The sequence below is a fragment of the Mizuhopecten yessoensis genome, unplaced genomic scaffold, assembly GCF_002113885.1.
Source record: "Mizuhopecten yessoensis strain PY_sf001 unplaced genomic scaffold, ASM211388v2 scaffold10937, whole genome shotgun sequence".
Taxonomy (NCBI): domain Eukaryota; kingdom Metazoa; phylum Mollusca; class Bivalvia; order Pectinida; family Pectinidae; genus Mizuhopecten; species Mizuhopecten yessoensis.
In genome coordinates this window covers 718,633-732,285 of record NW_018408796.1, presented here as the reverse complement: position 1 = coordinate 732,285, position 13,653 = coordinate 718,633, and the positions used below count along the sequence as shown (strand labels likewise).

The following is a 13,653-nucleotide window of genomic DNA, read 5'->3' as shown; positions in this document are numbered from 1 at the left end:
GAAATATTTATAGTAGCCTATATATAGCTACCATAGAGAAATATTTACAGTAGCCTACCACAGATAAATATTTATAGTAGCCTACCACAGAGAAATATTGATAGTAGCCTACCACAGAGAAATATTTATAGTAGCCTACCACAGAGAAATATTTATAGTAGCCTACCACAGAGAAATATTTATAGTAGCCTACCACAGATAAATATTTATAGTAGCCTACCATAGATAAATATGTATAGTAGCCTACCATAGAGAAATATTTATAGTAGCCTACCATAGAGAAATATTTATAGTAGCCTATATATAGCTACCATAGAGAAATATTTATGGAGATTTATGATCATTATAGCTCATGTAGTGTAGCACATTGACCTTTGGACACCGGCCAAACGTGGCGTTCCGAGAAGTGGAACAAGCCGTGTGATCACCTGATCAGGTCAGTAGCCTGTATAACGGCATTGATAAAAAAAGATTTTCCAAGAAAGTGTGTAAACATAAAATAATATAAGCAGAACCACTAGGGTAAAGTTACAACGGAATATGAACAGAATTTTAGAAACATTCAGGGCAGCTAGTACACCTCTTTAGACATATTTATTGTTTCAATTCGTCACCGAAAAGTTTGGCCCAGCTGATGTCTTTCCACTGTAAATAAAGATCTAGCAATGCATCCTGGCCTTGTTCCAACACTTCTCGGAACGTCACGTTAAGCCGGTGTCCAAAGGTCGAATAGCTTGTCGGTTAGACAAAGCGGGAACAAACCAAAAAAATGGCAGAATTAATATACAGTGTTCGGTTACCAAGAACATTTTACACTGTTGTATCCGAACGGAAACTAGTGCCAAAGGGCAATATCCGTCTCTTTTACAATGTTTATACCGAGAAATAGGTATTTGCGTCAGTATAAAAATACTTTTAAACGATACACCAACCAGTGGTTATGTCCATGTTCATTGTAGGGTGGATCAAACCTTGTAAGATGGCGTACCTGTAGGACAGACTATTTTAATGGAATTTAATGAATGTATGAAAATCTTGTAATAACATGTCATACCTGTAAGACATACTTGTAATAACATGTCATACATGTACGGCAGACTTGTAATAACATGTCATACATGTAAGACAGACTTGTAATAACATGTCATACATGTACGACAGACTTGTAATAACATGTCATACCTGTACGACAGACTTGTAATAACATGTCATACATGTACGACAAACTGTTTTAACGGAAGCCAGACAAGGACCAGATAATCTTTGTGACGTGTTTCGTCTAACGTTAGGTCACAGTTTTATTGTTACAATATCAAGAACAACATAAACGTCACAATCTATTTTTTTTGAGGATACCAGAAGATGTGTACTATCAGCATTGTGGCCTCCTGGTCGAACAGAACAATTCAATAGCTGTATACTAGTAATACTAACGAGGATAAAAACACTGACGATATCGCAAATAAAGTAGGGTATTCGCATATCAAACGAACGTTTTATGGTATGACGTTTTAGGTCCGTACGTCAGTCTGTCACTAGTAATTCAGTATTCCATCCGGTTTCCATGAAACTTCGTAAAGGTTAATACCATCAAATGTAATTTTGCGTTGTTTATATATATCGGACCTATTGTTTACAATGAGTGTCTCCCATTCGTGATCTTAGAGCACTTTCGGTTTCCATTAGATTTCCTTGTAAATTGTCCAGGTTTACCACCACCATCTGTAGCTTCTCCCTCCACGCGGTGGGAGGGATCATGATGTTATCGTAGTAACCCTGTCTCTGAACCCCCTCACCGTGAATCCTAACAGTAGGTAAACATACCTATTGGACAGAACCAACTTAGAAATCGTCAACAGGAAGTTGGTGAGGATGTCGCTGTCAATCTTTTCCAACCCCTTGTCAGTAAATTATATATGGACGGCATTCAAGTAACATTGAATTATCAATACCCTCAAAAATACAACCTTATCGAGGTATTCCAACCCCTGGACTAAAACGGAAATAAATAGAATCCTGAAAAGTTCTTAATAAGGACATACTGACGCATGTAACGACAAGTACTGCTAGCTTTTTAAATAACTGAAATCAAGGACCCACGATGCTTACCTAGACGAGGTTATATATAGTTAGACGTCAACAACAAACCCAATAGGTACTGGTCCTAAAGAGAAGGAAACAAAGTCATAGGCAGATAGCACGATGAGTAAGTGGGCCACTTGTATCAAACATCTCAAAGCGGAGGAAAATCTCAGCAACGTATTGTCTATGGGAAATCCTGGACTTCAAGAATTGTTAGAGGTGTTAATGCATATCTTCCCGATAGGAAGGAGACAACGCGTAAGCCACCAATCATCACCTAGTTTTCCTTACGTCCATTTCGTGCAAGCATGCCATTCATATTCAGATAAGGAACACTACGACAGGTCAGGAATCCTCGCAGACCAACAACATGGCCTGCAGTCATGTATATAATGCGAAACATAGATGGTGACGATACTGACAAGACGGCTGACAAAGGACGTCGGGTAGATCATTAGAAAAGATACCACGTGGACGAGTACTGTACAAGCTGGCATATTTCGGGGCACTTGGCAAATATCCCGTGTTGAATTTATGATTTTCTCACAAACAAGAAACAGCAAACTTTATCGTGAAAACGCATTTATAACAACTGTCCTGTCAGGGATATACCAGGTAATGTTTATTCATGCCCTTCTCTTCCTTACCACCATACATGACCTCCAAGATGTGACAGGTTTTGGCTGACGGCTGTCTACTGCATCGGAGGCTTGACAATGAGGAGTAAACTCCTTAAGACATGTTGTCGCTCGAACGTTTGGAAAGCAGAAGTGGCAAATGTACTTTTAATCAGAGAAGTGTGTCATGATCTAGATATCGAGGAAGCATCAAACCATCAACCAGAAAAAAACACTCAATTGACACGTACAGGAAAGCATGGAACCCACACACCACCAGGTATCCCTTGTAGTCTAAAAAGGTGCAACTCGAGGAGTTGTTGTGGTAGGATCCAGAGAGCACCAAAAATAAGGTCCGCAAACCAGAGTGAGAACCCCTGGCCATTAGAAGGATAAAAAATAAGGTCCGCAAACCAGAGTGAGAACCCCTGGCCATTAGAAGGATAAAAAATAAGGCAGATACTGCTATACAAGACCCAGCAAATAAAGAAGTCTGACAGTCTATAACCTGAAGGCAAGCTTTAAGGCGAGCACACACTTTACAAGTAAAACCATCCAGGACAGACGTATAATCCTTCCTCCTGATTACATCTGCATATGTTATATATATTATAAAAACGGACTACTGGTATCTTCCGGAACCAGCTTGGGATGTTGACTTATACCCAGTGAGAAATTGGATTGATAGGACATTGTTTTCATGTGTTTTAACTGTAAATAGGCTGCTGTGTCCCGTCTAGCAAGTCACACGTGAGATGCTTCAACAGGAGAACGGCCGCAATGGAAGGAGTTAATTACTGCCCATTGGTTTAAACTACGAAATATAGAGAATTACATATATGGAAGTTTAAATATATGGGCTAACAATTATGCTTAGTACAAGATTGAGGCGGTTTGTAATTAAAGCGTTAAGAAAATTATACAAAAATTGTATTGGTTGCAAATCGCGAGTCCCTGATTTGTAGCTAGGTATACATTAATATAAACGTAACCACGGAATAAGATTATCTAAGTCCGTGACGTAACCTTCCAACCAGGGAAACACAAGTCTTTTTGCTCACACAACAACACATCCATATCAACAATCTCATAACACTTATGATGATCCGGGATGAAACTGTAGGTTTTGTGAAATAGGGTGGAGAGAGTTCATGTTCTACGTGCCGCATTGCAGCTAAGCTACTGAACCCGATAAGTGTGAATCACAATATACCCATTCCTTGATTTAAGAGTCATTCCTCCACTGAGGAGTTTCTAATGACATCATAGTGCTATGGTAGTGTGAAAGACACTCCTCCCTCCCAACAATCAACCGTACCACCCACCAGTATTGTCACGATCATCCCACATATTTAGTGAACATCACTACATATTGTGTGAGGCCTTGGGTAGATATTGTTAAAATCAAGGTTATTATGTTGTCGGGTTTATTAAATCCTGTACGGATGAGATATCCTATAATAACCGGCTAAGTGCATTATTCCCGCTTCACTGCCCTTCTACTGAATTCTCCAAATGGAACCACAGGTACAGGCACTGTAATGTCCCAATGGAACCCCAGGTACAGGCACTGTACTGTCCCAATGGAGCCCCAGGTACAAACACTGTAGTGTCCCAATGGAGCCCCAGGTACATGCACTGTAATGTCCCAATGGAGCCCCAGGTACAGGGACTGTAATGTCCCAATGGAACCCCAGGTACAGGCACTGTAATGTCCCAATGGAACCCCAGGTACCGGGACTGTACTGTCCCAATGGAGCCCGAGGCACAGGGACTGTACTGTCCCAATGGAGCCCCATGTACAAAAACTGTAGTGTCCCAATGGAGGCCCAGGTACATGCACTGTAATGTCCCAAGGGAGCCCCAGGTACAGGGACTGTAATGTCCCAATGGAGCCCCAGGTACAGGCACTGTGCTGTCCCAATGGAGCCCCAGGTACAGGCACTGTATTGTCCCAATGGAGCCCCAGGTACAGGCACTGTACTGTCCCAATGGAACCCCATGCAAGTCTTTCATCATAAAGAATATTCTATGCAAGATTTTCTTTATATTTAATGGAGAAAAGTCTATCCATCATTAAGTTTACAGTCTTAACAACAGTCTTATACAACAGTCTTACACAACAGTCTTATACAACAGTCTTACACAACAGTCTTATACAACAAATCACAACAATTATTTCATAGGTGAAAAAAGAATGAAAACACTCCACTTTCACACACTCAATATTTTTATTTACATATTGCACATATGGGTCAACTATCACAATACTGCTTCATATCCAACAAGTTTTTCCTTGAACAGAATTATCTGGAGACTAGATTTGTTCAACAGGAATCAAACACTTCTTTTCAAGAGATAAAAGGAAACAACATTTCTGATTCAAAAGGTCGAAACATTTCTTTCAGGGAGACATAAAACAATATTTATGATTAAAAATATCATTGACCTATGTCCTCTCAAAAGTTAAAATATCATTTTAACTTCTTTGTGTATGCTCAAGTCATAACAGGTGATTCAGAATATTGATTTTCTATAACAAAAATAATATCACCAAGTCAACTCATGACAAATGAAATGTTTGTAATCAAGAAAATGTTTTACTACACCAGAAGCATGATTTGTGACCGAAGGAAGCCGTCATAAAGTACCTCCCCACACTGTAGACCCAGGCCAAGCTAGAATCTATACATCTCCACCACACCCCTATATGAAACAGAACATTGCATATCAAGTAATACTTTTTGTTAAAAACAACATTGTGACCTCAATTCACTGATTAGATATACATAATAATTTAATAATGTATTCAACAAAACAGTCATCTGACTTCAAACTGCAAAGTGCATTTCATTTATGACCTTTATACTACTTTAGTTAACCTATAAAGTACTTAATTTTGACCCACAAGGTCAACCTTTCCATGTAGTTAATTATGTGAGAATGTTGACCTTATAATATACCATGTTGACCCTTCAAGTACACAAGGTTGGCCCTACTAGTACTTCATATTGACCCTTTAAGTACACAAGTAAAGCCCTACTAGTACTCTATGTTGACCCTTTGAGTACACAAGATTGACCCTACTAGTACTCTATGTTGACCCTTTGAGTACACAAGGTTGACCCTACTAGTACTCCATTTGGACCCTTTACAAGTTCTCAAGATTGACCCTACTAGTACTCCATGTTGACCCTTTGAGTACACAAGGTTGCCCTACTAGTAATCCATGTTGACCCTTTGAGTACACAAGGTTGGCCCTACTAGTACTCCATATTGACCCTTTGAGTACACAAAGCCCTACTAGTACTCTATGTTGACCCTTTGAGTACACAAGGTTGACCCAACTAGTACTCCATTTGGACCCTTACGAGTTCTCAAGATTGACCCTACTAGTACTCCATGTTGACCCTTTGAGTACACAAGGTTGCCCTACTAGTACTCCATTTTGACCCTTTGAGAAAACCAGGTTGACTCTACCGGTACTCCATGTTGACCCTTTGAGTACACAAGGTTGACCCTACTAGTACTCCATATTGACCCTTTGAGAAAACCAGGTTGACCCTACCAGTACTCCATGTTGACCCTTTGAGTACACAAGGTTGACCCTTTGAGTAAACAAGGTTGACCCTACCAGTACTCAATGTTGACCCTGTGAGTACACAAGGTTGACCCTACTAGTACTCCATGTTGACCCTTTGAGAAAACCATTTTGACCCCACCAGTACTCTATGTTGACCCTTTGAGTACACAAGGTTGACCCTACTAGTACTCCATGTTGACCCTTTGAGTACACAAGGTTGACCCTACTAATACTCCATGTTGACCCTTTGAGTACACAAGGTTGACCCTACTAGTACCTCATGTTGACCCTTTCAGTACACCAAGTTGACCAATGAAATATACAAGATTGAGTAGTTATACACAAATATAGGGGATTTCCAGTAGATGATGATAGGTAATGATTTATATTCATTCAAAAGAGTGATTTCTCAAGTAGAACTAATGAACTGCATTGAGATACCTGAGAATGGACATAAATCAAAATTGATCATCATTAGTTGGATATTATCCTGCCTTCAAAACATTAAAGTATACAAAATGTGTGACTTCATATTATTTTTTTAACTCCTGTCAAATTATCTAAAAGTAAATCATGGGTTTGTAGTCGGATAAAAACCTTACAACACATTGAAAAAGAAAGGTAAACACTCTTATAAAAAGGGATCAGTTTTGTTGATTGCACAGTGTACCAAAAATACTATGTGCATACATTGTCTGCAAATCGTGTGCATAATTGTGCAATCTAACAATTGCCCCCCCCCCCCCCATTGTGAGCTCAATGCACCTATGATTTGATTAATATTTGTTGAATTATATTGCAGAATGAGACAAATTGGAAGGCTCAGGTGGAGTAAGGTACAAATTCCATTTCCCATCAGTAAATTTTGTAGTAATACATGATACAAACTACTACAATGACTATACAACTATCAGTAATGGGTTTGTGATCTCGGGTAACAGTTCAAGAAGAACCTTTACAAGTAAATGATCCTAAACCACGGATAAAGTCAGTGGCAATGTTCAATTCTTCATTCAATGCTTGGGCTAGTTCCTGCAAGTGAGACAGCTAATTTTGACATCAACTAATGCTTCAATGAAGAAAATTGCAAATGATTCGGATGGCCAATCCAAGACCTGAACATTGTTCTACTGACATGACTGGTATTCACTGGCAAGTTATCTTGTTAGAAAATAATGACGATGTAAAAATGTGAATATCACCGGCCTTCAAATTTTGATCCTGATAATACATCCCATTCAAATTCACATTCACCACAAAGTCTAGTACAGTTCCCTCTATAAATACCACCCCATACCATCACATTACTGTGACCAAGTCCAGTTCAACAAGGCAGCAATTCATAAATCATTCATTCCCTACATCTCCGGACTTTACCCATGAAAAATATGGATTCATCTGTAGACAGAACATTACTACAAATGTGAAACATTCAACGATGGTGTAAAAGGGCCATTTTCAAATAGTTTCCCAAAATTGGGCAGTTGCAGGACACCCAAGCAATGTTCTCATAGTTTCGTTTGCAGGATCAAAGCAATACCCCAGGTGTTACACTGGGACGGTCACTTTGGGGACTGTTAGACGTTCACCTAGTTTAGTTCTGACAATTCAACAAAAGGTTACCTGTTTTCACACTGCAACCAAATTGTCATGCAGCCTGGAAATGTGACACCCCTTTATGGAGCATGCTAATTACCCGTTCACTCTGAACTTGTGACAGCCATAATATAAATGAAATACATCTTGGTAATATTCTTTTTTGAGATTTCCTTCAGCACAGGATGTAACAAAAAAAATGTTTTTTTTTTTTACTACAGCCAATAATGGTGTAATTCACAATGATTTTTGTTAAGAAGAAATAGGAGATCTTGGGCCACCAGAAACTTTCATGCTAGAACAACTTGAATGAATAGGGTGCTGTTAGATAGGTAATTCAATGCCAATTCCATAAACTACTCAAAAATGATTTATTTTCACCAGTATAGAGGTTTTCCTCATGCACATGTGGTAACCTTTTTTTTTTTTTTTTTACTGTATAGCTATTTAGGAACTGATGTCACCCACAGCAATTATGAGTGACAAAATGTATGGCATATTGGAGTGTTGACATCTATAACAGTTATGGGAGTGATGAAACCTATAGCAGGTATGGGAGTGATGAAACCTATAGCAGGTAGGGGAGTGATGACACCTATAGTAGTTATGGGAGGGATGAAACCTATAGCAGATATGGGAGTGATGAAACCTATAGCAGGTATGGGAGTGATGAAACCTATAGCAGTTATGGGAGGGATGAAACCTATAGCAGGTATGGGAGTGATGAAACCTATAGCAGGTATGGGAGGGATGAAACCTATAGTGGGTATGGGAGGAATGAAACCTATAGCAGATATGGATAGATGAAACCTATAGCAGGTATGGGAGTGATGAAACCTATAGCAGTTATGGGAGGGATGAAACCTATAGCAGGTATGGGAGTGATCTAACCTATAGCAGGTATGGGAGGGATGAAACCTATAGCAGATATGGGAGTGATGAAACCTATAGTAGTTATGGGAGGGATGAGACCTATAGCAGATATGGGAGGGATGAAACCTATAGTGGGTATGGGAGTGATGAAACCTATAGCAGATATGGGAGTGATGAAACCTATAGCAGGTATGGGAGTGATGAAACCTATAGCAGTTATGGGAGGGATGAAACCTATAGCAGGTATGGGAGGGATGAAACCTATAGCAGATATGGGAGTGATGAAACCTATAGCAGGTATGGGAGGGATGAAACCTATAGCAGTTATGGGAGGGATGAAACCTATAGCAGTTATGGGAGTGATCTAACCTATAGCAGGTTTTGGAGGGATGAAACCTATAGCAGTTATGGGAGGGATGAAACCTATAGCAGTTATGGGAGTGATGAAACCTATAGCAGGTATGGGAGGGATGAAACCTATAGCAGGTATGGGAGTGATAAAACCTACAGCAGTAATGGGAGTGATGAAACCTACAGCAGTTATTGGAGTGATGAAACCTATAGCAGTTATGGGAGTGATGAAACCTATAGCAGATATGGGAGGGATGAAACCTATAGCAGGTATGGGGGGGATGAAACCTATAGCAGGTATGGGAGTGATGAAACCTATAGCAGATATGGGAGTGATGAAACCTATAGCAGGTATGGAAGTGATGAAACCTATAGCAGTTATGGGAGTGATGAAACCTATAGCAGGTATGGGGGGGATGAAACCTATAGCAGGTATGGGAGTGATAAAACCTACAGCAGTGATGGGAGGGATGAAACCTATAGCAGTTATGGGAGTGATGAAACCTATAGCAGGTATGGGAGGGATGAAACCTGTAGCAGGTATGGGAGTGATAAAACCTATAGCAGGTATGGAAGTGATGAAACCTACAGTAGTTATAGGAAATACCAAGAGGCCCAATGGGCCTGAATCACTCGCCTGGTATTAATCTCACATTTGTAATCTTAAAACTGGCCAAATACCATCATCCTAGGCCTCATGGTTATTGAGAAGAAGTTGTTTAAAGGTTTTAAACATATTTGACCGCTGTGACCTTGAAAATTGGCGAAGGTCATTTGTTTGAACAAACTTGATAGCCCTTCATCTTAGCATGCTATTTGCCAAATATCACCACCCTAGGCCTTTTGGTTACTGAGAAGAAGTTGTTTAAAGTAAAAAGTTGACGCCGGCCGGACACCTGCCATGCCATAAGCTCACCTGGCCCTTTGGGCCATAAAAATGAGATCCAGTGACTTTTACAATAAGACTGCATTTTACAATAAAACTGGATTTATATGTATAACAATATTATTGTTACAACGAAACAGGATCTATTCTGAGAATATGTATTTCTTATATACATTGTACTAACAATATCTAAGGTAAACTTATGTAAATACTACATAATATTATGATCAAAATGTTTACAGGTAATCTTAACAGTTTGATTTTACCTGTATCTTACATATGAAGAAAATCTTATTCCAGTACATTCTAATCTAAAGTAGCCCATTATCAGCTATTAGATATAAGCTATACATACAGTACTTGGCCCTCATTTCAATGTCAACTTGAGCGCTTTGTTTAAACACCCTTTATCCACAGAACTATAAAACAGGTCTGATTTACTAAGAATTTCTATCTACTTGTGAATGACAAAACATCACTGAAAAGTGTTGTTCCTGTCAAAAAATAAAATTCGTTGAATAAACTACAAAAAACAAACTTTTAAAGATTTATCAGTCATGATTGTCTTGTAACTAATGGTCGTTGATCACAGTAGCACTACAGGCAAGACTGACCACTATAAACCTGACTGAACACTACTGTTACATAAATAATACATCTTACTGACCTTGAACTCTCCTGTTGTGCAAATAATACACCTGAGTGACCCCTGGCTGACCTCTTTCTGATAAAGAAAGGTTTTCTGTTACACCAGAAACATGTTCTGCATGTGGCATATAGAGTTTTATAAGGAACATAACCAACATAATTATCATATCTATATATCACACAAGATCACCAAATGTAACACAAACTGGGGAAAGGGTCACACAACTTAACTAGGTGAGCACTTGTTCACCTGTGTCTGATATTAATTGCAACATAAAATAAACACATGTTTTAAACTCTGTTACATTTAACTGCAAAAAGTTCCTTTTACATTCCAATCTACCCCTATATATAATAGCCCTCCATTTCCATAACACCACTATCCCTACATTAGGACATCCTTACTTCACCACATCCTGAGATACCCTGCCTTCTTCCTCAAGGCATGCGAGGGTGTGGAGAAATCAAATACTGCCCTGTTCCTTCAATAAGTATAAGGAGTTAGGATTTCCAACTCTACACCCTCCTTATAAGAAGTATAAAGACAACACAGGCCTGTGAGCATTACACACCACTAGTTTCAGTACTCTGAGAACTAGAAGAAGAGGGTGATAGTGAGGTCTGCTGCTGTCCGCCACCATCATCCTTAGAGAACTTGTAATGCTCCTGTACAATCTGGGCTAACTTTGTGAGCTGGTCAGATGTTGATTTGTTTTGGTGATCAGACCTAGCAACACTGCCTTGTTCCACACTGGCTGTGCTCACTTCGGCCTCGGCCCCTTTTGGTGTGTTGTAGGCAAACTGAGGCCTCCCTGCCTGTTTGTCTTCCTTGCTCTTCCCCTGTAATACAATGTCAATCTGACTGCCTCCACTGCTGGTACTGGATGTGTCACTCAGACTTCGGATACGATCCATCTCTGCAGGGGCCATCAATTTTGGAGAGTCATCACTACTTGAAGGTATACATGCACCATTCTCTCCCTGAGGGAGGAGTGATAGAGTTGGTGCCTCAGCTGGTCGGAGAGTCTTGGGCGACTGGTGGGCAATCTCTTTCCCCTTCAGTTTTTGCCTAGTGATTTCTTCATCTGATGAAGTTGATGAAGCCCGAGATCTTGACTGATTAGATGACACATAAGTAGGTGGACTACTTTTACTGTGCTGTCGTCTGACTGGTGTGGAACTACGATCACGTTTTTCACTCTCAATAGCCAGAGAGGTAGATCGACCTCGGCTCGGCTTGATTCCCTCCGGCCTCTTTGGACTGTGTGAATGACTTCTGCTGTGTGAACTCGATGCAAGAGTCATTATTTTAGAATCTGACATTTTACGTGCAGAATGCCTCTTCTTCTTCTTTGACAAGTCCTCAAGAGGAATGTCCTGTGACTCAACAGGAGAGGGGGAATGTCGACTGGGTGAGGCCCCACCCGTCTGTTGATTAAAGGAATGGTAGGCAAAGCTTGTCGCTTCCTCAGCCACCTCAATGTCTTGTTTACCAGGGGGAACAGTCTTCTTGGAACCACTCTTCATGCGTGCAGCCTCGTCCGGCACATTTGGTAGCAGTCTGTGCCCTGACTTAGTCACCCCCTGGGATTGGGATTCAGTGGAGTTTTCAGACGGTGTTGGACTCGGCGTATGACCAGTGGTTACTCGCACTGCATGACCTCGTCCTAAAAAGAAAGGGTAGAACTTAAATGGTAAAATGTTATACTGACACTAGGTGAAGCCCTATGTCAATAGCAGTAAAATTTACATCAAAACATTTTATGCATGTCCTGATTAATGGATTAACAAGAACAAGATTTGAGAGTGATCTTGGAACTAAACTAAGACCTTTGTTCTGTGTACATTTAATCTTTTATCTGTTAGATTATAGTCATGTCATCAATAAATGCATCTTTTGGATCAAAACCTACTACAGCTTGGTCTGTCATTTACCTTTCAATTTTCAGTTTGTCCTTTGGACAAGTTAGTAAAAGAGATTGGACAAGAGGGATATCTGATTTCTGGTATCAAACCTTTTCTTCTGATCAAACTAACGATTAACAATAAACTACAATGGTCGAATTCAAAATATTTGTGTAGTGGTCCTCTTATGTTTCTGATCAGGCTGAAAACAAATTACATACAACAAAGAACCAAGCAGAGCCTAAACAGGAACCCTCCTGTACATTTCATGATGGTGTACATACACTATACCTGTTGGTGTACATACACTATATATGTTGCCAAATTGCCAACTTTTGGCCCCGCCCCTCAGCCCCACCATTTGTACAATTGTGAATCCCAACCACCTAGGGTTGCTTCCAGACAAATATTGTTGATATCCATCTCTTAGTTCCAGAGAAGAAGTCACTTAGCAATATAGCCAAATAATCCTTTTAGGCCCCGCCCCTCAGCCCTACCATTTGTACGATTTTGAATCCCCATCACCGAGGGATGCTTCCGGTGAAATATGGTTGATATCCATCCCATTGTTCCAGAGAAAAAGTTGCTTAAAGCAATATGGCCATATACATGTTGGTATATGTTAGTGTACACTGTACATGTTAGTGTTCTTGTTGGTAACTGAACCAGATTTGACCCACATATTATCAAGCTACACTTTTACGATTTACTTTACAAGATAATTGTACCTGAACAATGATATCTGGTGATAAATTCAACACTCTGGGTTGTATAACAACTGTAATTCAAATACAGAATGTTTGCCATTATCATACAGCCTCCTTGAAATCTGATCAATTTACAGGTGAAGCACAAAGTGTGATTCAGTTACCTTGATCAGTTCACTATGTATGGATGTCTTAAGCTTTCCTGTTAAGTACCCTTGTATTTCCTGAGAATTTGTTCACGTGTGGGCAATTGAAAACAAGTCAAAACATTAGAATTGGACAAACATGGGAAGCACTATATGCCCCAATCTAAAATGGGGGGTCAATAAAATTATAATGAAATTGTATATATACCACTTAGACTTTGGCACAGGAGTGGGATATCTCCTGGGTATGACTTAGACT

The 13,653-nt window shown here is 39.8% G+C and overlaps 1 protein-coding gene across 1 annotated transcript in view; it reads right to left on the bottom strand.

Moving 5' to 3' along the window:
* Window positions 1-9,957: 9,957 nt before the first annotated feature.
* The window catches only part of LOC110463875 (protein CLEC16A-like), a 102,157-nt gene continuing 98,461 nt past the window's right edge, over window positions 9,958-13,653 (bottom strand). Inside the window, exon 22 of the mRNA XM_021518789.1 lies at window positions 9,958-12,303. Coding sequence (XP_021374464.1) covers window positions 11,201-12,303 — 1,103 coding nt within the window. The 3' untranslated portion in view covers window positions 9,958-11,200. The remainder of the gene's footprint in view (window positions 12,304-13,653) is intronic.